Genomic DNA, 22455 nt, shown 5'->3' with positions numbered 1-22455 from the left:
GCAGTAGAAAGCTCTGGAAGGCTAGGGCAGCATTTGTTAAGCCGCTGCTAGGTGCTTTTACATCAGGGAAGTCACCTGCTGCTTTCTGTGACCAGTCAGGTAGATGATCATGTCCATTTTACAGAAAAGTTCGACTAGACCTAGACTAGGCTGGTGTGGAGTCACCCCAGACCCAACTTACATGGTACAGAACTCTTAATTCAAATGGCAGTCTGCTTGCAGCACTCAAGAGGCCATGCATACTCTCCTGTAAGCGACCAGGCCAAGTCACAGGCAGTATTTGGATGGTTTTCTATGTAGGAGGGAGACCGTGGGCTTAGGATTTGAAAACCAGAAAGAATTAAAGCCAAAACCTAGTAGATGTAGTAGCCAAAAGCTAGTCTCAGGATTAGGTAAAGGTGATGAGCGCAAAACAGCATTGGCAGTAGTCGGTGATGGGGAGTGCAGGTCACCAAATTGTATACCTATCCTGCAAAGGTGGTCTCTAGCTAAAGGGCTTAGAATTGAGTCTTTTTTATTAGAAGGGAGTGTGTGGGAGCATGGAGAAAAGAGCTGTGTTTTCTTCTGTAACTGCCTCATGGAGATGCAGTTGGCCACCGTTGGTTGCAGAGGAATTTCCCTCAAGAAGCACGATGGGAAAGGGCCCAAGATCACGTGGGCCCATCTACTACATGCAGAGTTTGGGTTTCTTCACTGTCTTAAATAGGGAACTTCTACTTGAGAATCCAGAACGTTTGAGTGACTTGAAAAACATCAACCTCAGTTTCTTTTAAGGGTTTTAATCTAAGATGTTGCCAAGAATGAACCTAACAGAAAATGTTCAAGCTCTATGGAAAACATTAAAGTACTACGAACGACACAGAAGAAGACTTGAACAAATGGAAAGATAGACGAAGCTGTTAAACAGGAGCAGTCAATGGCATACAGCTGTCAGTCTTCCTAAGTTAAAGTAACAATTTAGTGCCGTCCCAGTGAGACATACCAATACAATTAAAACTAAAGTTCACATGGAGAAAAAAATGGGGTGCCTGATCCTAACATTAAAGCACATTAAACTGTATTATTAGAGCTGTTATTATGGTGCATGAATGAATAGGTCAAGAGAATATAATGGAAAGTACAGAAGTAAATTCAGACGTAAGAATTTATATGATAAATACAGCATCTGAAACCAGTGAGAAAAAGATGGATTGTTCAGAAAATAGTGATGGAACAACTGGATAATCCTCTGGAGGAAGTAAACTTGGCTCTATATTTCACACCATAAGCCAACACATACTTCAAAATGGGTAAAGATCTAAATGCAAAAAAATTCAAATAAAATTTTAAGCCCAAAATACCGTAAGCCAAGTCAAAATTCTATTGACTAAGATAAAGCTATAGCTCTGGGAGCTGATACAAAAAAATACCAACAACCTAATAGAAAAATGAGCAGATAGTAAAATAAAAACAGTTTTCAGTTCATGATAAGAGAAATGAAAATTAAAAGATGGCACTTTTCACTTGATCAAATTGGCAAAAATCCTCGTGTTTGTAAAGACACCATGTGTGCAAGGCTGTGAGAAACCAGGCATTAGTACCGCATTGCTCGTGGGAGTGTAAATTGATAGAACCTCTGAAAAGCAATTCGGTAGCATGTATCCAAATTTTAAAATGCATCTATCCTTTGACCTACCAATTCCATTTGGGCTGGGCAAGTCATTAGTCTCTCTGTGCCTGTCTCCTTATCTGTAAGAAGTGGATAATTCTACCTCACAGGGTGGTTATGAGAGTTACATTAGAATGATAACACATACAACACTTAGTTCAAAGTGGCTGGCACAAGGGAAGTGCTTCAAAAGTATCAGTACAGTAAAAGCAGTCATGTGCATTGCATTCTTATCACGTACCACATTACTACACTGTGCTTGGTGCTTTTCATGTATTACCTCATTTAGTCCTCCAGTCAATGCTGTGATCGCCGGCAGTTAGCCTCTGAGGAGACTGAAGCACAGAGAGATGAAGCGGGTGGTCAAGCAGGATTCAAGCCAGGGCAGACGCCCAAGATGCGATGCACAGCCAGTCTATTGGATGCGGTGGTGTGATGAACACTTCAAGGGAGGGTGTTCTCTCCAGGACTAGACTTCCAAAAAGAGCTTGAAGAATCCAGGAAGGAGACAGGGCTGGTGGGGTGATTGATGCCCTTGAGGTCCAGCTAAGAATCTTGGACAAGTTAATAATAAAAAATGCAATGAGCCTCCATCTGTTGAAGGTTTGTTCTTAATTATTTCCATTAAGTAATTTAAGCTTCCCTGGTGGCTCTAAAGACGGTAAAGAATCTGCAACGTGGGAGACCCAGGTTCAATCCCTGGGTCGGGAAGATCTACCTGGAAAAGGAAATGGCTACCACTCCAGTATTCTTGCCTGGAAAATCCCATGGGCAGAGGAGCCTGGCAGGTTACAGTCAGTCCATGGAGTCACAGGACTAAGCGACTCACTTTTATTTCCATTAAAAACTACATTAATCCATCAAAGCTACTCCAGCAAAGTCCATTTATTAAAACCAATTGCACACAAAAGGGAAACGCCTGGAGTCAGAGAAGGGGTGTAAGTTGGAATGTGACTTGATCAGTTGCACATTTTAGAACGATCCCTCCAACCGTGGGCTGAACTGACAGGAGTTGTTAACCCTAGCAAACTGCCTTGAATTTCATACATTTTAAAAAGTAATGATAACATTTGTCATTTTTTTCTTTCACGCCACAACTTATATTCATTGTAGAAAATACGAAAAATACAAGAAAGTTAAAAGGAATATAAAAAATTGTTTAATTCCACCTTCCAGAGACATACCAATGGATAATTTTCTTCCAATCTTTCCCCTCCCTGTGCAAAAAATATGCAGTCATTAGAATGGCTGATGGGCAGAATATGGGGAGACGCCCCTGTTAAAGCGTCCTGACAATTCCCTCCTTTCTTTCTCTACGTCTTCTAGGTCCACGACAAGAGGCCGGCTGATTTTTCCCACGTGTCAGCCAAAGGCCACAGGACTTGACGCCGCCACCCTCTCTCCCCTCAGGCCCGGTCTCTAGGGGGCGCTGCCGCAAGACCCGGAGGCTAAAAAGGAAGTCGGTACGAAAACGCGTTGGAACTTGGGCTCCGCGGCTTCCCGTAGCCGGCATTTCCAACATGGCGGCTGCCCAAGATGTCCACGTCCGTATCTGTAACCAAGAGATTGTCAAATTCGATCTGGAGGTGAAGGCGCTTATTCAGGTACTAATGCCCAGGATCCCCGCCAGGGTCCAGTAGCCCTAAATCCAAGCTCAGCTGGCCTTCTGTGAGCTCAGCGGTCTCACTCCCCAGCTTTCCCCACTTGGTCATGTCTCCGAGGCCACTGGCCCAGCTCCCTGCCCACTACCCCTCAACTGTCTCGCCCCTTGGCCCCGTCCCCTCCATCCCCTTGATCCTTGGCCTTGGCATTCCGTACGACTGCCGTTAGCTCGCCCTCTTCCAGGACACCCCCTCCTCTACCTCCACTCCTAACTGGGCTTCCCCTATGTGGCCGCTTCCCTACACACCCCTGGCCGTCACCTCGCCACCCCCAGCCGGCCTCAAAACATACCTGTCATCCTGCCTGGCCCCGCCTTCTGACCCCGTCCTCCCCGTCCTCTAGTAGCGTCCTGTAGGCCATCAGCCTCGCCCCCTGCTGGTCTGATGCCCCGCGGCCCAGGAGGTACTGGGTGAAATGAACGTGACCTAGACCGGAGTTGTGATGTTGTAAATGAGGAAGGAGTCTGTCTGAGCAGAAAGTAGATAATGGCAAAACTGGGACACGGACAATGAAAGTCATCCTAGAGAAAACTCTTGGCGTCTACTTCGTTTAACTGATGGGGGATTGAGATCCTTTGCGTAAGCCAGTTAAGGGTTGAAGGTAATAGTTCAATAAACCAATTGGCATAGGCAAGAGTTGGGAATGTAAAAATAGTTCCTTTAGTTTATCAAAAAGAAACCGAAAGTTTTAAATTTTGCTTTTGGGCAAATGGTTTCCATTTCCAGCAATGTTACTCAACCTTAGGTGGTAAGTAAGAGTCTTCATCTAGCTGTGGTAAAAGGTGAAGGAAAGTAAGCTCCGCACGGAAATCAGGTGCAAAATAAACCAAATTAATAGCCATTAAGTGTTGCATGGAACTGTGATTTAATGAGTAATCTAGAGAACAAGAACAACTTGATACAAACATTTAAACTTTTTGAACTTCACGTTTCCCATGTATAAACTACAAAACATCTGGGCCAATTCTAGAAAAATTAATTTAGGATTCATAAAAATGAAATTGGCTTTTCAGGTGATCTAAATTGCTTCAGCCCCATTTTGCACTCTCTAAGATTCACTCTCTCCTGAAGAGAACAATTGATTATAGCTAGATTTAGCACATCCTTACAGTGGCAACTCCTGCTAAGCCCTTTATGTGGGTACCTGGTCATGAAGTGGGTAATGATGGGGAAACAGACACAGAAGCCTCAGTAACTTTTTCAGGATTATACATCTGATAAATTGCTGCAACTAGAATTTGGATCCACGTGGTCTGGCTCTAGGGCCTGCCTTACCTGGCCCTGGTAATTCTGAATGTCCAGAAACAAATTCTAAATCTACATTTGAACATGTCTGTAAACTGATTTATAATATTAATAGATGGTTTGTAAAATTAGATCAAGCAGTTAATCTTAAAGAGGTTCGTCTTGTCATGTGCCAAGAATATAGCATCGCTCATTTTTAAGTTGGAAAGACCTAAAGTTATAGTACTCTCTCAGGTGTTCATCCTTGTCAGATATGCAAGCTGCTTTAAGTCTTTCATAATGGCTGGGTGGTGTTCCGTTAAACGTCAAGACTTATTAGTTCCTTAGTTCGTTTCTGTTTTTAAAAACTTATTAATTTCTGGTTGCATGGAGTCTTCGGTGCTGCACATGGGCTTTCCCTGATTGTACAAGTAGGGGCTGCTCTTTGTTGCAGTGCCTGGGCTTCTCGTTGCTGTGGCTTCTCTTGTTCCGGAGCATGGGCTCTAGGACCCACAGGGCTTCGGCAGTTGCAGCAGGCAGGCTCCGCAGTTGGGGTGTGCGGGCTTAGTTGCTCCACAGCATCGGATTTGCTATCCGCTGTACCACCAGGGAAGTTGCACTGTTGTCTTTCTGCTTATGCTTCAATGTTACTCGCTCTGACTTAACTCCAAAAAGGGATGAAAAAAATGTAAATTATAATGCTTCTGCTTGTGTTACAGAGGTAAACACCAAAGATTAGGGTGAATTACAGCCAGTAGGTCCAACTGAGTTGTGGTCTAAGCCAACTCTCACATTGTACAGCCGGTGTCATTTCCTCTCATTGCCTTGAGAAAGGCCCGTTCATCTCTTCAATGTCTCCTAGGATATTCGAGATTGTTCAGGACCATTAAGTGCACTTACTGAACTGAACACTAAAGTGAAAGAGAAGTTTCAGCAACTGCGGCACAGAATACAGGTGAGTGAGTGCGGAGCTGGGATGCTGCGCCTGGGGAAAGAAGAGAGTGTGCACTGGAGAGGTTTTGCAAATGTGTTAAGTTAATGATTTGTTTAAAATCTAGATTCTTTAATGGAGTGTAAACTCGATGACAGCAGGACTGCTCCTGGTGTTTGCTGCATATCCCTCATGATGTACAGATAGAGCACCATCGCTGAGTGGAAGAATGGGCATGTGGGAAGAAGGGAGCGAGGGAGGCAAGGTGGGGGAAATGGAAGTTCTGTCACAGAGAACTAGAGAGAGTTCTGGATGAAAAGAAAGTGAGGTCTGCTGTCCCTCACTGTGGCAGATAGCTGTGTCCTGGTGTTTGGTTATTTTGGGCTCTGAGTCTTTCTTTTCAGAAGGCCTTACCTATGGGGCTTTTGTGCGACCTGGGTTGAATGTAAGTCTCTTCAGAGGTTTTTGCATTTGCTTTTGCCAGGTCTCCTGGGATTACCACAGGTCTGGGAGCACTTTTTATGTTTGTTTCTCCTTGTGGAGATTCTTGAACCACTCAGGGAGGATGAACTTCCCTTGCCCCGTGTGAGGGGAGTGCCATGGTTATAATCGGGAGAGACATTTATATCCCTCTAGCCAGATCCCACAACAAAAAACTCCACAATTTCTCTGTGCTGGTTGACAGACATTTTCCTAGCTCACCTTTTCACTGAGGGTATTTGCATCCCTTTGTGCTCCTGGCTTTGCAATGGTCTTAGTTCCAATTCCCAACCTCAGGTGGCCAAGGCTTCGTTTTCTGTCCCCACATGGACTTGAAAACCGTGTTTGCCCCTCAGTCTAAAATGAAATATGTACCAAGGTTGAGAGCATGTAGAAACAGATAGCAGTGTGTTACTTCCATCGTATCTCAGAGTGGGATCAGAAGGCTCCTATGTTATTGTAGTTTTTTCCCTTTTCCTTTCAGGCATGTCCTGGATTGCAGGAACACATCTCCTGCTCCAGGGCAGCCTCACACCCCTCATAGGAAGACTGCTCTGACTCGTAGTTCCTTTCTCATTTTGAGGTCTTGAGGATGGTCTTTTCTTTCCTTTTACACAGCTATCCATGTAAAAGGGTGTTTGTTGTGTATGAACCAGTCTCCTGTTGGTATGAGTCTCCTGTTCTAGGCGGGCTTTCGAGTGCTGCTGCATAACTGGCAGAAACAGAAGTGCTGTCCAGTGTCTCGTTACCTTTCACAATCGTTTTAACTTAGAGCTGATTTCCTCCCAAAGGAGCTCGAGCAGTCGGCTAAAGAGCAAGACAAAGAGTCAGAGAAGCAAGTTCTGCTCCAAGAAGTGGAGAATCACAAAAAGCAGATGCTCAGGTGGGTGGGGCCTGGCCTCCTGCCAGTGGCCGCTGCTGGGCCGCCTGCTCCCAGTGAGGCTTGTGCCTCAGTTTGCCTAATAAACCTGCCGAAGCTGGGGGGTGAGCCAGGGCTCTTGGGTAGGTGGGACTGTGCATAGTGTGCAAAAGCGTATTCAACATTAGGCCGTGTTTTATATTTTTAAAAAAGCAAAAAATTGGTTGCTTTTGTAATATAAGGTCCTTTTTAATCTAAAGAGAATTGGTAGCAGAAAAAGTCCACCAAAGATGAACCTACTTAAGACAGACCAAAACGTAGGAAGTTACGAAAAATTAAATAAGCTTATGTTAAATAGAATTGAAGTTTTCATTGCAGCTGCATGCTAATCCTTGATTATATAATTGAAGTGTATGCTATTTCTTGGTGTTGAATTAGGGGACTTTTCCAGCAAAGCCGTCTGACAGCATGAAACAGTACCTGACCCTTCACAGTTGCTGTTCCCACGACAGTCAGAAAGAGGGTTGTTACTGCAGAAGTGTTAGAGGTCCCCATCAGCGTTTCTAGATCCTTCTCTCTTGAAGTCCCTGTCCTGTCCTCGTCCTCATAGGTTTTCTCTTCATCTTGTTACCTGGTCTTAACTTTGTCACGTCTGTATTTGTCTACAGCTTTGGGACTTCCCTGGTGGCTCAGACGGTAAAGCATCTGTCTACAATGCGGGAGACCCGGGTCCGATCCCTGGGTGGGGAAGACCCCCTGGAGAAGGAAATGGCACCCCACTCCAGTACTCTTGCCTGGAAAATCCCACGGACAGAGGAGCCTGGTAGGCTGCAGTCCATGGGGTCGCAAAGAGTCAGACATGACTGAGCAGCTTCACTTGCACTTTGTGTCTGATTTGAGTGATGCTCCAGCATCATCCTTGCTGACAGCAGCTCTGTTTATAACGCCCAGCTGTCAGGAGGACAGAGACTGACGAAGACACGGGCACGGTGGAGGCTCTTGTGAGGAGGCAGAGATGTGTGGGTGGCGACCAGTGATACTTTGGGTCATGATGGCTTTTGTTTCCCTTGCCACCATGGGGGCTCAATTATAAAGACTGAGTAAAGAGGACTCCTTGTGTAATATCTATCAAGTTACACCAGCAAAACCACCTCAGCATGGGTTTAAAGTTGAGTGTGGCCATTCAGGATGTCTAATTCCAGGGTGGAAGAGAGAAAGCAGTAAATTAATACTTGGGCAGTTGCATGTCGAAACAGTACTTGTGCTTACCTGGATTATGGTGCTCGTCACACTGTACAGTAAATACTTTGTTTGTCTTTCTCCCCAGTAAATATGAGTCCCTGAGGACAGGCTCACTCATCTCTGCATTGCAGGGCTCAGCAGAACGCCCTTGTAAACAGTTAAAAATGTAGTTAATTTACATGTGAGCCAGCATCGTAGATGCTGGCCAGGCATCAGAGAGCTCATTTGAACATTCTCAGCTCAGAGGTGCTATTCAAAACTCCAGCCTATCAGTTCGTGGACTCTCGTTTGCCTTTCTAAATATTCTGGAGGTTAGCACAGTTGATTTGAGCCAGCTGTGTAAGAGCTCTAGCACATGAGTTTGCTTCTCTGAGGAGCCCAGTTAACTCTAGTCCATCAACAAGGGTCTCACTGTAGTGTAAGTTGGTGCAGCCACTATGGACAACAGTATGGAGGCTTCCCAGAAAACTAAACACAGAGTTACCATATGATCCAGCAGTCCCACTCTTGGGGATATACCCAGACAAAGCTGTAATTCAAAAAGATGCACGTACGCTGCATTCAGGTAAATAACAACACTGTTCGCAGCAGCCAAGGCATGGAAACACCCGACATGTCCGTCAAGAGAGGAGGGAGGAAGAAGAGGTGGCGCGTATGTGTAACAGAGCACCACACAGCCATGAGAAAGTCTGAGCTGATGCCATGTGCAGCGACACGGACGGACCCAGAGGTTAGCACGCTAGCAGACAAGTCAGAAGGAGAAAGACAAACACCATCTGATACGTGGAATCTAAGCTACGGCCCAGTGAACATAGCTATGAAACAGATACACACTTACTCACAGAAAGATCTGTGGTGGCCAAGGAGGAGGGCAAGTGGGGGAGAGAAGGACTGAAAGTTTGGGGTTAGCAGATGCAAACGACTGTATATAAGATGGATAAGCAATAAGGTCCTGCTGTCTAGCACAGGGAACTATATTCGATATCCTGTGATAAACCATACATATGGAAAAAATATGAAAAAGAATATATGTATAACTGAGGCACTTTGCTTTTCAGCAGAAATTAACACAGCATTATATATCAACTATATGTCAATAAAATATTTTACACACACAAAAAACAAAGACCCCCCTCCACTCTAACTTCAGGAAACTGTTTACTAATTTGAGTCATCACAAAGATCAGGTAAAGAATGTGAATAAATCACGTCAGACCAGGCCCTGCTAGTACAACGTGTTTGTGTTGTCCACTGTTGGCCTGTGGTTTCTTAAGCAGGCGTCCCCAGCCCTTAGGCCACAGGCCAGCACCAGTGCATGACCTGTTAGGAACCAGGCCACACAGCACTGAGTGGTGGGCAATTGAACAAAGTTTCATCTTTATTTACAGCCGCTCTCCAGCACTCGCATTACCACCTGAGCTCTGCTTCCTGTCCCAGAAGTGGCAGCATTAGCTTCTTAGAAGAGCACGAACCTTAACCCTAAAGTCAAGGTGGAGTACCCTGAGATTGCCCCAAAATAGAAGCAAGGTGCACCCTAGTGTAATGCACTTGAATCATCCCAAAGGTACCCTCCATCCCCACTGACCCATGGGAAAATCGTCGTCCACGAAACCAGGCCCTGGTGCCAAAAAGATGGGGGACCACTGGTGTAAAGAACAGCAAACCTTGAAGAAATATTGAAGAAAACTGTCTTATACTGATTTTTCTACTTCCTACTGCCTATATTGATCAAGCAGCTAATGGGTCAATAACTATTGTCCTGGGTATTGGTGATACAAAGATGAACGAGGCATGGTTCCCCAGGAGCAGAACCAAGCCGCAGCACGGGCAGAGCAGTAACGTGTAGGAGATGACCGAACAGGGCCGCGTGCGCCCAGCTGGGCAGTTTGGATGTTACCTTTAGTGGAGCCGTTGCAGGCTGTAAACACAGGGATGCTATGACCAGGCTTCTCACTCTGGCTGCCCTGGGGGAAAGGGGCTGTTATGGGCGGTAGGAGAATGGAAACAGCTTCTGGGGCAACCAAGAAGAGGAAGTGGTGGGAGGGCTGATGGACTCTGGGCTACACACAGGTGGCCTCCCCATCACTCCCTGGCTGGAAGACTGCTGTGACTTGAACTGACTGACAGCCTGTTGGCATCAAGAGAAACTCACACATGGCTTTTATAATTCCAGCAATCAGACCTCATGGAGGAAGGCTAACCTCACTTGCAAAATTGCGATCGACAACCTAGAGAAGGCAGAACTCCTCCAGGGAGGAGACCTGTTCCGGCAAAGGTATGTGTCTTGTCTTTCTGGGTTTTGATGACAGAATAGACAGCAGTTGGCAAGGTGCAAAAGCTACTGTGGGGAGCCCTCTCTTGTTTTCAGCATAAAATTGATATTTTATAAGTAATTTTTTTTAACTATAAAAGAAATACATTCTTATTTTTAGTAAATTGGTAAAATGTGAATCACAAAGTGAAAGCACGAATTGTGTTGTTCACAACTATTTTGATATATTGCCTCCTTTCATTATTTTTTCTTCCATATTTTTTATAAAGTCAGTATGGTACCATACATTATCTGGTCCCATCACTTCATGGCAAATAGATGGGAAAACAACAGAAACTGTGACGGACTTTATTTTCTTGGGCTCCAAAATCACTGTAGAAGGTGACTGCAGCCATGAAGTTAAAGATGCTTGGAAGAAAACCTGTGACCAACCTAGACACCATAGTAAAAAGCAGAGACGTTACTTTGTCAAAAGGTGTGCATAGTCAAAGCTATGGTTCTTCCAATAGTCATGTATGGATGTGAGAGCTGGGCCATAAAGAAGGCTGAGCACTGAAGAATTGATGCTTTTGAACTGTGATGTTGGAGAACTCTTGAGAGTCCCTTGGACTGCAAGGAGATCCAGCCAGTCCATCCTAAAGGAAATCAGTCCTGAATGTTCATTGGAAGGACTAACACTGAAGCTGAAGCTCCAATACTTTGGCCACCTGATGCAAAGAATTGACTCATTTGGAAAGACCCTGATGCTGGCAAAGATGGAAGGCAGGAGGAGAAAGGGATGACAGAGAATGAGGTGATTGGATGGCATCACCGACTCAGTGGACATGAGCTCAAACTCATGTTGAGCTTGCCTGGTGTGCTGCAGTCCATGGGGTCGCAAAGAGTCGGACACAACTGAGCAACTGAACTGAACCGAACATTAAATATAGTCTCCTAGTCTTCACTTAGTATTATTATCTTCACAAAGACTTGCCTGTTTTTTTTAAAAAGCTCTTTATAACTAATCCTCTGCTTGTGTGTGTTTATATTTCTTGTTATGTCAGTACTGTGAATAACACACAAGGGCACATGTCAGTACGTAAAGCTTTGTCCACATTCTGTATGTTTCCTTTGGAGAGATTCCCAGGGATGAGATTATTGGGTCAAAGGCATGAACATCGCTAAGGCTCCTAATACATATCGCCAGTTGGCTCTCAGAAGGAGCACCAGTGGACGTTCCTACCAGCAGTCTTCAAGTGCGTGCTCTCGCCATGCCCTTGCCACCATTTTGCGTATGTGCTGAGTCAGTCATATCAGGCTCTTTGTGACCCCATGCACTATAGCCTGCCAGACTCCTCTGTCCATGGACTCTCCCAGGCAAGAATACTAGAGTGGGTTGCCATTTCCTCCTTGAGGGGGCCTTCTCAACCCAGGGATCGAACCCGCTTCTCCTGAGTCTCCTGTGTTGCAAGTGGGTTCTTCACCACTGAGCCATCAGGGGAAGTCCTTTGCCACCATTAAGTATGACCATTTAAAAAACATGTGCTGATTCGATAGATTAAAAAGTGGGATCTTGTTTGAATCCAGGGCTTTCTTGAGCCGGGCTTTTGTTGACATTCCTCCTCCTACTCTGTACTTCTAGGAAAACTGCCAAAGAGAGCCTGGCCCAGACGTCCAGCGCCATCACAGAGAGCCTCATGGGGATCAGCAGGATGATGTCCCAGCAGGTCCAGCAGAGCGAGGAAGCCATGCAGACGCTGGGTAAAGTCAGGCCAGGCCTGCAGTGGGAGGCTGCCGCCGGGCTCCATGGCCCTCACCCCTGGGCTCCTCCACCTCTGCCCTCATCTGCCCCGCCTTCACTGATCTGTGTGGCTTCTCTCTTCTGTGACAGCTTGGTCTTACCCATTTGGGATGCACTGCTCTCATTTCCCTTTTTGGTTTTTATAGTTGTACTGAAAGATCCACACACCCCATCAAAATGGTCGGAAGAACTCCCAGGCGCTCTCCTGGAGAGTGGGTGCCAACAGGCCTGGAGGAAGGGCTTGGCAGTCTGTTTTTCATTTCAGGCTCTGGGGACCCTTCTGGCGAGGCAGAGAGATGATCAGTTATTGGCTGCCTGCTGGTCTACTAGGACACCCACTTACAATTGTACTCCCCAGTGTTATTTTTCCTGTGAGCTCCTTTTATTTATATATCTGTATATATTTTTTACTTTTTGGCTGTGCTGTGTAGCATGCGGGATCCTAATTTCCCTACTGGGGATCATACTCACGCCCTTTGCAGTGGAAGCGTGGAATCTTACCCACTGGACAACCAGGGAAGTCCTGTGAGCTCCTTTTGAAAGATACAGTCAGAAGCTGAGCTTCTTGAGACCATCTGGTTCTCCCCAGCAGCTTTCCCAGCATCCTCCCTATAGGAAAACAGAGGCAGAGGGTTTACTCTGAGACGCCTTTGGAGGAGTCGCACAGAGATGAAGGTAGAGAGCCGGGGACACGAGTCCCAGGAGCCACCACCCAGCTGTGGCCGTGGCCAGCTCCTGGCCAGCCTCAACTCTGTCCTCACCCTGCCCCCGTTTCGATTACTTTGAAGCAAATCTCAGACACCATCCATATAAATGCTTCCATATCTTTCTAAAAGATAAGAGACTTTTGAAACAAGAAACAAAAAAACAATACCACCATCACCCCTAGAAATTATCTGCATTTTGAACCACTCTTTTGTTTGTTTCCGTGCACTATCCTAACAGGCGGAAGCAAAAAGAAAATCAAGGCGCTTGTCCCTGAGGTCACTGCCTGTGTTTGAAACTTCTCTGGGCATTTGGGCTCGGAACCAGCTGGGCACCTCTGAGAGTGCACTGGGGCCACGGCCCGAGGAGAATGTGAGAGGGAGGAGCCCGCCTGGCCTTGGAGTGCAGGGCTTTTCTGCTCTCATGTGAGTAACAGGCACCCAGCCCAGCAGGCGGATCAGAAACTGGCCGTAGAGTTACGTGCTGAGAAGGGGGTACAGATCCTGGTGGTTTCTGGGGTGTTGAGGGTTGTTTTTGGGGCACACGTTATAGGCGAGATGGCCATCGAAGAACGGTTATTAATCCTTGCCTTGTGACGCATAAATTCAGCTTGATTTAGAAATCTATTAGGACTGCAGTTTTTTGTCTTTTTTTTTTTTTTTTAAGCCCATTAAGGATATGATGTCTGGAATTTGCTGCACAATTGTAGGGGGGCCACAATTGTTTGGGGGTCTTGCAGGGACAGGATTACCAGGGAGTTGATGGTTCTTGGGTATGGGCAGTGGCACATGGCAATTCATGATTCTATTCTGTCTGCTTTTGTGATGGTTAAAGTTTTCTGTAAAGAAAGTTTAAATGGAAAAGCCAGTTAGATTTTTACTTCAGAGAGTCTTGGGCTTTCAGCGTGGCAGCAGGCATGGAGAAAGAGGATGAGGGGACTTCTGTTGCATGAGTGTTTGTTTGTACCCCTGTGCTTGTCAAGCTACTGCTCTCTTTCCTCTCGTAATTTATTTGCTTGCTGCTGCTGCTAAGTCGCTTCAGTCGTGTCCGACTCTGTGTGACCCCATAGATGGCAGCCCACCAGGCTCTCCCGTCCCTGGGATTCTCCAGGCAAGAACACTGGAGTGGGTTGCCATTTCCTTCTCCAGTGCATGAAAGTGAGAAGTGAAAGTGAAGTCGCTCAGTCGTGTCCGACCCTCAGCGACCCCATGGACTGCAGCCTACCAGGCTCTTCCATCCATGGGATTTTCCAGGCAGGAGTACTGGAGTTGGGTGCCATTGCCTTCTCCAATTTATTTGCTTACTGGCTTGTAATTTTGTAAAAGGTAATATGAATGATGTAGTTAAGGGAAAAACCCTCCAGGTCAGCACTGTCCCATAGAAACATCATGGGAGCCACATACTTAAAATTTTCATTAGGCACATTAAAAAAAGTAAAAACAAATATATGATTGTAATATATTGCAATATATTACAAATGTATATGATTGCAATATATTACAAATATATTGATTGTAATATATTTATTTCAATATGCAATTCATAGTGGAAGTTATTGAGAGAGATTTTACATTCTTCTTTTTTCACACTGAATCTCTGAAATCGTGTGGGTATTTGCCTATAGGGACATCACGGTTTGGATGGGGCACATTTGACTCCCTCAGGGGCCTCGTGACTTGTTGCAGTCAGCACCGGCTGCACAGCTCTGGACGGCACAGGCGGGAACAGCTCTGCCTTCAGACCTCCCGGCCTGCTCCCCAGAGGCGCCCACTGCTCCCGGTTTGTCTCGTAGCCTCTGAGACTCTCCAGCGTGCATAGCACAAGCAGGTGTTAGTTATCCCCTCCTTTGTCACATAAATGGAAACATCTCACATGCTGTCCTTCACACCCAGCCTTCTCACTTGACAGCGTTTCACTCCGGGGATATCCTGATGATGCCCTGTTAGGCTTAATAGAGCAGTCTTGCCAGGTAAGCCTTCCCCAGGTGTCAGGCCTAGTAACCGGCACTCCGGTTCGTTTGTCACATGGGCACAATGAACCTTAAGGGGTGCATGCCTCTTCGCAGGTTTCCCAGGGGGCTGGAGCACAGGCATCATGTGGCCTCTTCGCAGGTTTCCCAGGGGCTGGAACATGGGCGTCCTGTGGCCTCTTCGCAGGTTTCCCAGGGGGCTGGAGCACGGGCATCATGTGTTTAACACTACAGCCAGCGTCCCTGGGCTAAAGGACTGGCTTGTATGAGGGCAAGTGGCAGGGCCCAGGACACCCCAGCTCTTTCACGATCCTGTGAAGAGCAGATCTGACCAGCAGGCGTCCTGGCAGGGTGCACCTCGCAGGTGCAAAGTCCTGTCCCCACAGAGACCTCACAGTGCTATCCACAGTCCCCTGGGTTAGTTTTGTGACCACCATTTCTTCTCAGCAGTGCCTGCCTCCTCCAGAAAGTGGAGGTTGGTGGTGAGAAAAGGAACCGGTGTCTGCCGTTTTCCCTGTTGGTGTCCACGTTGGGAGGAGGTTTAAGGTGTCAGGTTAGGAGTCCTCCCTAGTTAGGGCCCTGTGACAATGTGTGTCAGCAAACCTCATCCCTCTCTGAGCTGGATGGAACCCAGGGAGCTGCCTCTCCTTGCCCTGTCCTTGTTCTGTGCTCCTCTGCACTGCCTGTCTTCACATCTTTTGCTCTGGCTCGGGAACTTGCTCCCAAGCGCAGTGTTACACTGGGAACCCAGCCAGCAAAGTCTCTGGGTTTGGTGCCATACAGTTTCTGAGTCATGCTCCCTCCCTCTTGTTTCAGTTAATTCTTCACGGACTATCCTGGATGCAAATGAAGAATTCAAATCCATGTCAGGGACCATCCAGTTGGGACGGAAGCTCATCACAAAATATAATCGCCGAGAGCTGACAGACAAGCTTCTCATTTTCCTTGCACTGGCGCTCTTTCTTGCTACAGTCCTCTATATTTTGAAAAAACGGCTCTTTCCGTTTTTGTGAGATCTGAGAGCTGCCGGCTTCTGCCCTCTGAACTCTGCTGTCAGGGTCTGGCCGCACTCCTGAACTCTGGCCCCAGCCTGCTTCAGGTGCTCAGCAGGTGAGATGGAGACACAGCCCCGAGAGTTTCTGCAGGTGGCTGGTGGACGGGCTGAGCAGAGGACGAGGAGGGAGCCTGTCATCGGGACCCTGAGGGACACCAGGAGCCCTCACGCACTGTGGGTGCGGCCACGTGGGACACCCAGGCGGCCCCCAGGATTTGGTGTCCCTTCCATGCCCCTCCCCCGCAGCCTTAATGCCAGATCTGGAGGAGGGAAGAGAAGAGGGGGAGAAGGAGGATGAAAACATCCATTCCTTGAATAAAGTTGACTGTATTTAATAGCATGAAATGCACTTGGTTTTCTAAGGCATTCCTCTGGGAATTCATGTGCCTGTTCTTGAAGTCCAGCTATCTAGAACTTGAACTCAGATCATTCACTTCTTTGCTCAGCAAAGAATTTTTAAGCAACAGCCACACAGAGACAGAGTGTTCTAGAGGCTGCCATGGTCCCTCAACGAGCAAGACAGACAAGATCGCGCAGGCCCTCAGCAAGGAGGGTGCACGTCCGCTGGCGGCGGCTCGCGGCAGCATCTGAAGAGGCCAAGGCGGACGCCCCCTCTGCGCACAGTGGCTGGGGGTGCGCACCGTCTCAGGGGCTGGCCCACACCTTTCTCTGTGAGGGCGAGGGCTAAATATAACCCAGAGAGTGAAGCCAGTGATAAGCTGGGGCCTGTCTGGGCCTGAGTTCTGTTGAGACCTGGCGGGTAGCAGGGCCCAAGCTAGGCCCGGCTGGGAGACGTTAGTGTCTCCTTGTGCTAAAGGCCTGGCTGACCTCACCCACAAGATCCCAGCCTCCCCACTATTTATAGCCCCAGAGGCCCTGGGAGGGTAATGTGGGGGCAGAGGAGAAAGTGGAAAGAACGTGTGCATTTGAACCTTTTGAGTCTTGGTTATGCTGCTAAGAAACCACATGACCATGGCAAGTTGCCTTAGGCCACTCAGCCTCAACCTCCCTACCTGGGCGGTGGGGGTGATGGTCCACATATAGATGCTTGTGGAGTCCATTTGAGAATCACACAAGAATGCAAAGTAGCAAGTGCCGCTTCTGTCTGACTGAGCCACAGGCTTCCCAGATCCAGCCACTGTCAGGCCTCTGGGCCCTGAGAATTCCTGAAGCAAACAGCTAGGTTCTCCAGGGGAGGCTGGCTTGGGCGTCAGAAGTTCTGTTTGCATCTGTTTGAGCAGAGGGTGTCAACGTTAAGGCCTCCGTTATGAAGTGTCAGATCATCCTGGGACCAAGTTATGAGAGATGGGCTGCACGCCCCAGACTGACTAGTGTACTGAGTGGGTTCTGAGTTACAGTGTGTGCACAGTTTATATATATCATCCTTAAACAGCTCCCGGCCCAGAAGCTGCTCATTGTAAGTTGTGCACGCGTGTGTCTTATTTATAGTCAAATTAAAGCTGAGACTAAAGCACAGATGGGAAATTCCCACTCAGATTCCAGCTGTAAGTGCAGCAGATGGATGTGATCATTTTAGGATTGTCTTGTCTTAACGTTTTTCTTTACTCCTTCCCACTAATTGTCAACATCCTCTTCACGATATGTAAATGTGTGGGCTGTGTACTCCCTAAAATTCTGCCTTTGATACGTTATTCCTCTTCTTGCCTCCTGAAAATAGGGTTGAATTTGACCCAGTTTGAAACGCCTTCGACAGCATGTCTTGCAACCCCCATCAGCCAGCCTAACTTGTCCCCAGTGGGACTGGCGGTGCCGGAGGCCGCGTCTCCATGTTCAACCAGGAGGGGGCAGTGCTCACATTTCATGCTTACGGTCTTGCTGTAGACTATTTCCATTCATCCAAATGAAATGTTATTGTATATATATTTTTAAACAAACATGCAGATGAACAAAGTTCACCTGTATAGTCTTTGGAGGACATTTCACGCATTACCTTAATTCACTTTTTAATTTTTAATTTTTTTTTTAATTAAAAAACTTTCAACACCAAAAACATTTTGTATTGGGGTGTAGCTGATTAGCAGTGTTGTGATAGTGTCAGGTGAAGCGCGAAGGGACTCAGCCACACATATACCTGTACCCATTCTCCCAAACCCACCTCCATCCAGGCTGGCACGTGTTGAGTGGTTCCATGTGCTATACAGTAGGTCTTTGTTGGTTATCCATTTTTAACATCAGTGTGTACATGATGTTCCCAAAGTCCTTAACTATCCCAAAGTCCTTAATATAAGGCAAGCTTATATTTACTCTGCTGAGCCAATACTCATGGTATTAAAAGTATTAGAACAATCTTCAAGGGATTGTTTATTCAGGTATTTACTGAACACCTCCTTTGTCCCTGGCACTGTGTTAGGGATATTCAGTGAACAAAACAAAGGTTCCCTGCCGTCTTGGAACTTGTAGCATGGAGTTGCCAAAGAGGAGAGGTAAGGGAGGGGCACAAAGGAGGGGTATAGGATTAACATGCAAACTGCTGTGTATGAAGTAGATAAACAAGGATATCGTGTATAGCACAGAGAATTACAGCCGTTACCTTGTAATAAGATGGAGTATAATCTGCAAAAATACTGAATCACTATTCTGTATACCTGAAATTAGTATTATTAATATCTGAACATACTTCAATAAAAAACATACTAGATAAGTTATTCATTGTGTTAGAAAATAAGTGTTTTGGGAAATGTGGCACTAGCTAATGGAGATTTGGAAAGCGGGGAGGGAGGGAAGGTTTGGAATATTACGCAAGGGGGTCACAGTTGGCCTCACTGAGGAGGCAAGGTTTGAGCAGAGTGAACAGCTGGGGGAAGAAGGCACCACTCAGGGACCATCTAGAGCAAAGGACTACAGTAAGAGCATCTGTGACATTGTGATTTTTAATAAGATACAGAATATATTTGAATATATTCAATATATTGAATATCTTCATCATGTTCCTGGCACAGAACTCCTAAAACCATAGGAATGTGTTCTGAAGGAAAGTGATAAAATTGTCTTGTTATGTTCATAAAGTGACTTGGGAAAGCACTAAGGATGGAGTTGGTGACCAAGGGAACCCAATCACATGATCAGAGGGTTGGAACTCTCAGCCCCACCCCTGACCTTCAAGGATGGGAAAGGAGCCAGGGATTGAGTTCAGTCACCCATTGCCAGTGATTTAATCAACCGTGACTATGTAACGAAGCCTCCATAAACCCAGAGGATGGGATTCAGAGAGCTTGCAGGTTGGTGAGCATCTGGAGGCTGAGGGGAGAGGTGCGCTTTGGGAGAGCAGGGACGCTCCAGCTCGGGTGCACCCAGGCCTTGCGTCTCTTCCATCTGGAAGCTCCTGAGCCACATCCTTTTATAATAACTGGTGCTGCTCTTGTAAATTAAGTATTTCTCTGAGTTCTGTGAGCCACACTAACAAACTAATCAGACCCAAGGAGGAGGGGTTCCTGGGAACCTCCCATCTGTAGCCTGTTGGTCAGAAGCAGAGGTGACGGACTGGGCTTGTGGTTGCAGTCAAGGTGGGGGTGGTGGGATGGGGCCGGGAGGAGTCCCAGAGGGCTTAATACGGGAGATCTGAGGCTATCTCCAGGTGAAAAAGAAGTGCAACTGTTAGCGCTCAGTTGTGTCCGACTCTTTGTAAGTCTATGAACTGTAGCCCTCCAGGCTCCTCTGCCCATGAGATTCTCCAGGCAAGAATACTGGAGTGGGTAGCTGATGGAGAATTGCTTGATCTGGGTGGGCGGGGGGTGGGGGGGGCGGAATTGGACCATGACTGGCAAATGTGGTGACTAGCAAGGAAGTCAGCATGGCTACAACAGAGAGTGAGAGGGACCGGAGTGAAAGGTGGTCAAAGAGACAGGGGGAGACAATCGTGACTGCTTTGTAGGTCACTGGAAGGATTGGCCTTGTACTCGAAGAGACATGGGGAGTCATCATGGGGCTTGGAGCAGAGGAGTGGCTTCATAGGACTTATGTGTTGATAACAAAATGAAAGGGATACTGAGGACTTCCCTGGTGGTCCAGTGGCTAAGATTCAGATCCCCATGCCAGGGGCCCTTGGATCCCAGATGAGGGAACTAGATCCCACAGGCTGCAAATAACAGTCCACATGCCGCAACTAAAGATCCCGCATGCTACAATGAAGAGTGAAGATCCGTGTGCTGCGGCTAGGACCTTGCAACCAAATAAATCTTAAATGTTTGTTTGAAAAAACAAAAGTGAAAGGGACACGGGCAGGGCAGGAAGACCAGTTCGGTGGCCAATGGCGGCTACCCTGGGGGCAGGTGATAGTGGCTTGCACCTGGCCAACAGCATGGAGGTGGTGAGAGGTAGTCACATTCTGGATGTATTTTGAAAGGAGAACCAACCCAGCTGGACAGGGTTTCCTGAAGGAATGGATATCATTTTTGAAGGAAGGAGAGCAAAGAACTCTGAGATTTTGGCCCTGAGTAACCAAAAGAGGAAGGCAGTCAGGAGATGGACACGTTGAGATGTGTCAATGAAACCGTTTGTCTCAGACTGGGACTTGAACACATGTTCTGGGACTTGAACCCAGCCAAAATCCATGGTACCTGGTTTCAGGGCCTAATAAACTCATGTTCTTGACGTCTCATCATAGAAAGAATTCAGTGAGGGACAAAGTGATAGGTAAGAAGTGTAGTTATTCAGATTGGGAGAGAAGCACACTCCACAGCACGCTCCATCGCAGCGGGTGAGAGCGGCAGAAAATGTGGGGTGGTTAGTTCTTATAGGCTGGGTAATTTCGTATGGTAATGAGTGGGAGGGTTATTCCAACTATTTTGGGGAAGGGGTGGAGATGTCCGGGATTTGGGCCACCACCCACTCCTTAGTCTTTTGACAGTGCCTTGGAACTGTCACGGCACCTCTGGATGTGCCATTTCACTTGCTGATTCCGGATCAAGGTTTGGCTTCTCTGCCATCGTGGTCCCATTTGATTCTAATCAGTTCATGTTGTGTCCTTGGACTAGGTCATTCTTTCAAAAGTTGTGCCCTACATAAAGACACCCAGGTCAAAGTGACAGATGGCAGGTTTGGAAATCTTCCATTTGGAAATCTCTGGCACACAGAATTTAAAGCCATGAGGGTGGATGAAATCACCCAGAGACCTAAGTACAGACAGAGAAGAAATCAGGATGAAGAGAAAGGAGGAATCAGCAGACAGGGACTGACAGAGATGACCAGCGACAGCGGAGGTGCTCTGACCAGCTAGATTTCTCGGAGTCTACCTATTCCTTTAATCCTCCAAACAGGAGATCTTCCGACCTTCGGGAATCTGTATTTTCATCACTGTCTCCGTTGCTGTTGTCACTGTTGTGGTCAGCATCATCCAAAGCACCTACTGTTTGTTGAGCTCCCCGCATGTGTTAGGGCCCCGAGGACTGCACAGGAGTGGAGGCCCTGCCCTTCAGGACAGCACAGAATGGCAATGAGGCCGGTGTCCTGGGTGCTGGTTGGGGGGACCTGTGCAGGCAGAGGGCATCCCTCTGGAAAAGACATGGAAGAGTTGGTGTCCCTCTTGAGCCATTGCTTTGTCTTTCTCTTTTCTGCAGACTTCTGTGACACGTCTCCTCAGCTCCCACTCCCCAGGCTCCTTCGATCTGTCTTCTATTATGAAGAATTGATGCTTTTGAACTGTGGTGTTGGAGAAGACTCTTCAGAGTCCCTTGGACTGCAAGGAGATCCAACCAGTCCATCCTAAAAGAGATCAGTCCTGGGTGTTCATTGGAAGAACTGATGCAGAAGCTGAAACTCCAATACTTTGGCCACCTGATATGAAGAACTGACTCATTTGAAAAGACCCTGATGCTGGGAAAGATTGAGGGCAGGAGGAGACAGGGATGACAGAGGATGAGATGGTTGGATGCCATCACCGACTCAATGGACATGGGTTTGAGTAAGTGCTGGGAATTGGTGATGGACAGGGAGGCCTGGTGTGCTGCAGTCCATGGGGTCTCAGAGTCAGACTTCACTGAGCAACTGAACTGAACTGAACTGATTGCCATCATTCTCCCCAGAACAAACTCTGCTAAGGTCATCAGTTATCTCCAGGCTGCTGGTCTGAAGGCGTTGCCCTGCCTACCTCCTCAGCATTGGCCAGCACTCCTTGCATCTTCCCAGAGACCTCCCGCCTCTGTGACACACCCCTCTCCGTTTTCCTCGTCCCTCCTTGGCCACTCCTGCCTCCTCTTGCTTTATCTTCTATTCAGCCTAAAGTGCTGGCTTGGGTCTTCCTCACGCTCGTTCGCTACCTCTTCTCAAAGGCAAGGCCATCCACCCATATCCTCGGAGCTGTCACTGTCGTCTAGAGGGCATCATCAAGGATTCCGGAAACAGACTATGAAAAAGAACATGTCGTGTATACAGCAGGAACTGAAGCAGCACTGCAACCAACCCCAACAAAATAAACCTTTAAAAATAGTGTAGCACAGGGCACTATGCTCAGTATCCTGTGATTAAACCATAACAGAAAGGAATATGAAGAAGAATATATGTGTAACCGAGTCACTTGGCTGTACAGCAGAAATGAACACATTGTAAATCAACTACACCTCAATAAAATACATTTGTTAAACTTTTAATAAATAAGATTCAAAAGTAGAAAAA

The 22455-nt window shown here is 47.1% G+C and overlaps 1 protein-coding gene and 1 long non-coding RNA gene across 4 annotated transcripts in view; one reads left to right on the top strand and one right to left on the bottom strand.

Moving 5' to 3' along the window:
* Positions 1 to 3762, bottom strand: part of LOC147350577 (uncharacterized) — a 5267-nt gene extending 1505 nt beyond the window's left edge. Inside the window, exons 1-2 of the long non-coding RNA XR_015148989.1 lie at positions 3602 to 3762; positions 1929 to 3200 (exon numbers count right to left, since the gene is read on the bottom strand). This is a non-coding gene — a long non-coding RNA (uncharacterized LOC147350577). The remainder of the gene's footprint in view (positions 1 to 1928; positions 3201 to 3601) is intronic.
* On the top strand, positions 3119 to 22455 carry BNIP1 (BCL2 interacting protein 1). Of its 3 annotated transcripts, none has more exons than XM_086362186.1 (6): positions 3119 to 3252; positions 5396 to 5488; positions 6736 to 6827; positions 10219 to 10320; positions 11939 to 12057; positions 21402 to 22455. In XM_086362186.1, exons 1-6 carry the CDS (start codon positions 3169 to 3171, stop codon positions 21548 to 21550), a joined length of 639 nt encoding a protein of 212 aa, XP_086218312.1. In that variant the 5' UTR covers positions 3119 to 3168; the 3' UTR covers positions 21551 to 22455. The 3 variants fall into 3 exon arrangements, with proteins under 3 accessions (XP_086218312.1, XP_086218311.1, XP_086218313.1); XM_086362185.1 differs by lacking the exon at positions 21402 to 22455 and adding an exon at positions 15588 to 18491; XM_086362187.1 differs by lacking the exons at positions 10219 to 10320; positions 11939 to 12057; positions 21402 to 22455 and adding an exon at positions 7472 to 9068.

The sequence above is a fragment of the Bos grunniens genome, chromosome 20 (assembly GCF_055505025.1).
Source record: "Bos grunniens cultivar Pamir isolate PY7600 chromosome 20, Bosgru_T2T1.0, whole genome shotgun sequence".
In the NCBI taxonomy this organism is placed as follows: Eukaryota; Metazoa; Chordata; class Mammalia; order Artiodactyla; family Bovidae; genus Bos; species Bos grunniens.
This window is presented reverse-complemented; position numbering and strand designations above follow the sequence as displayed.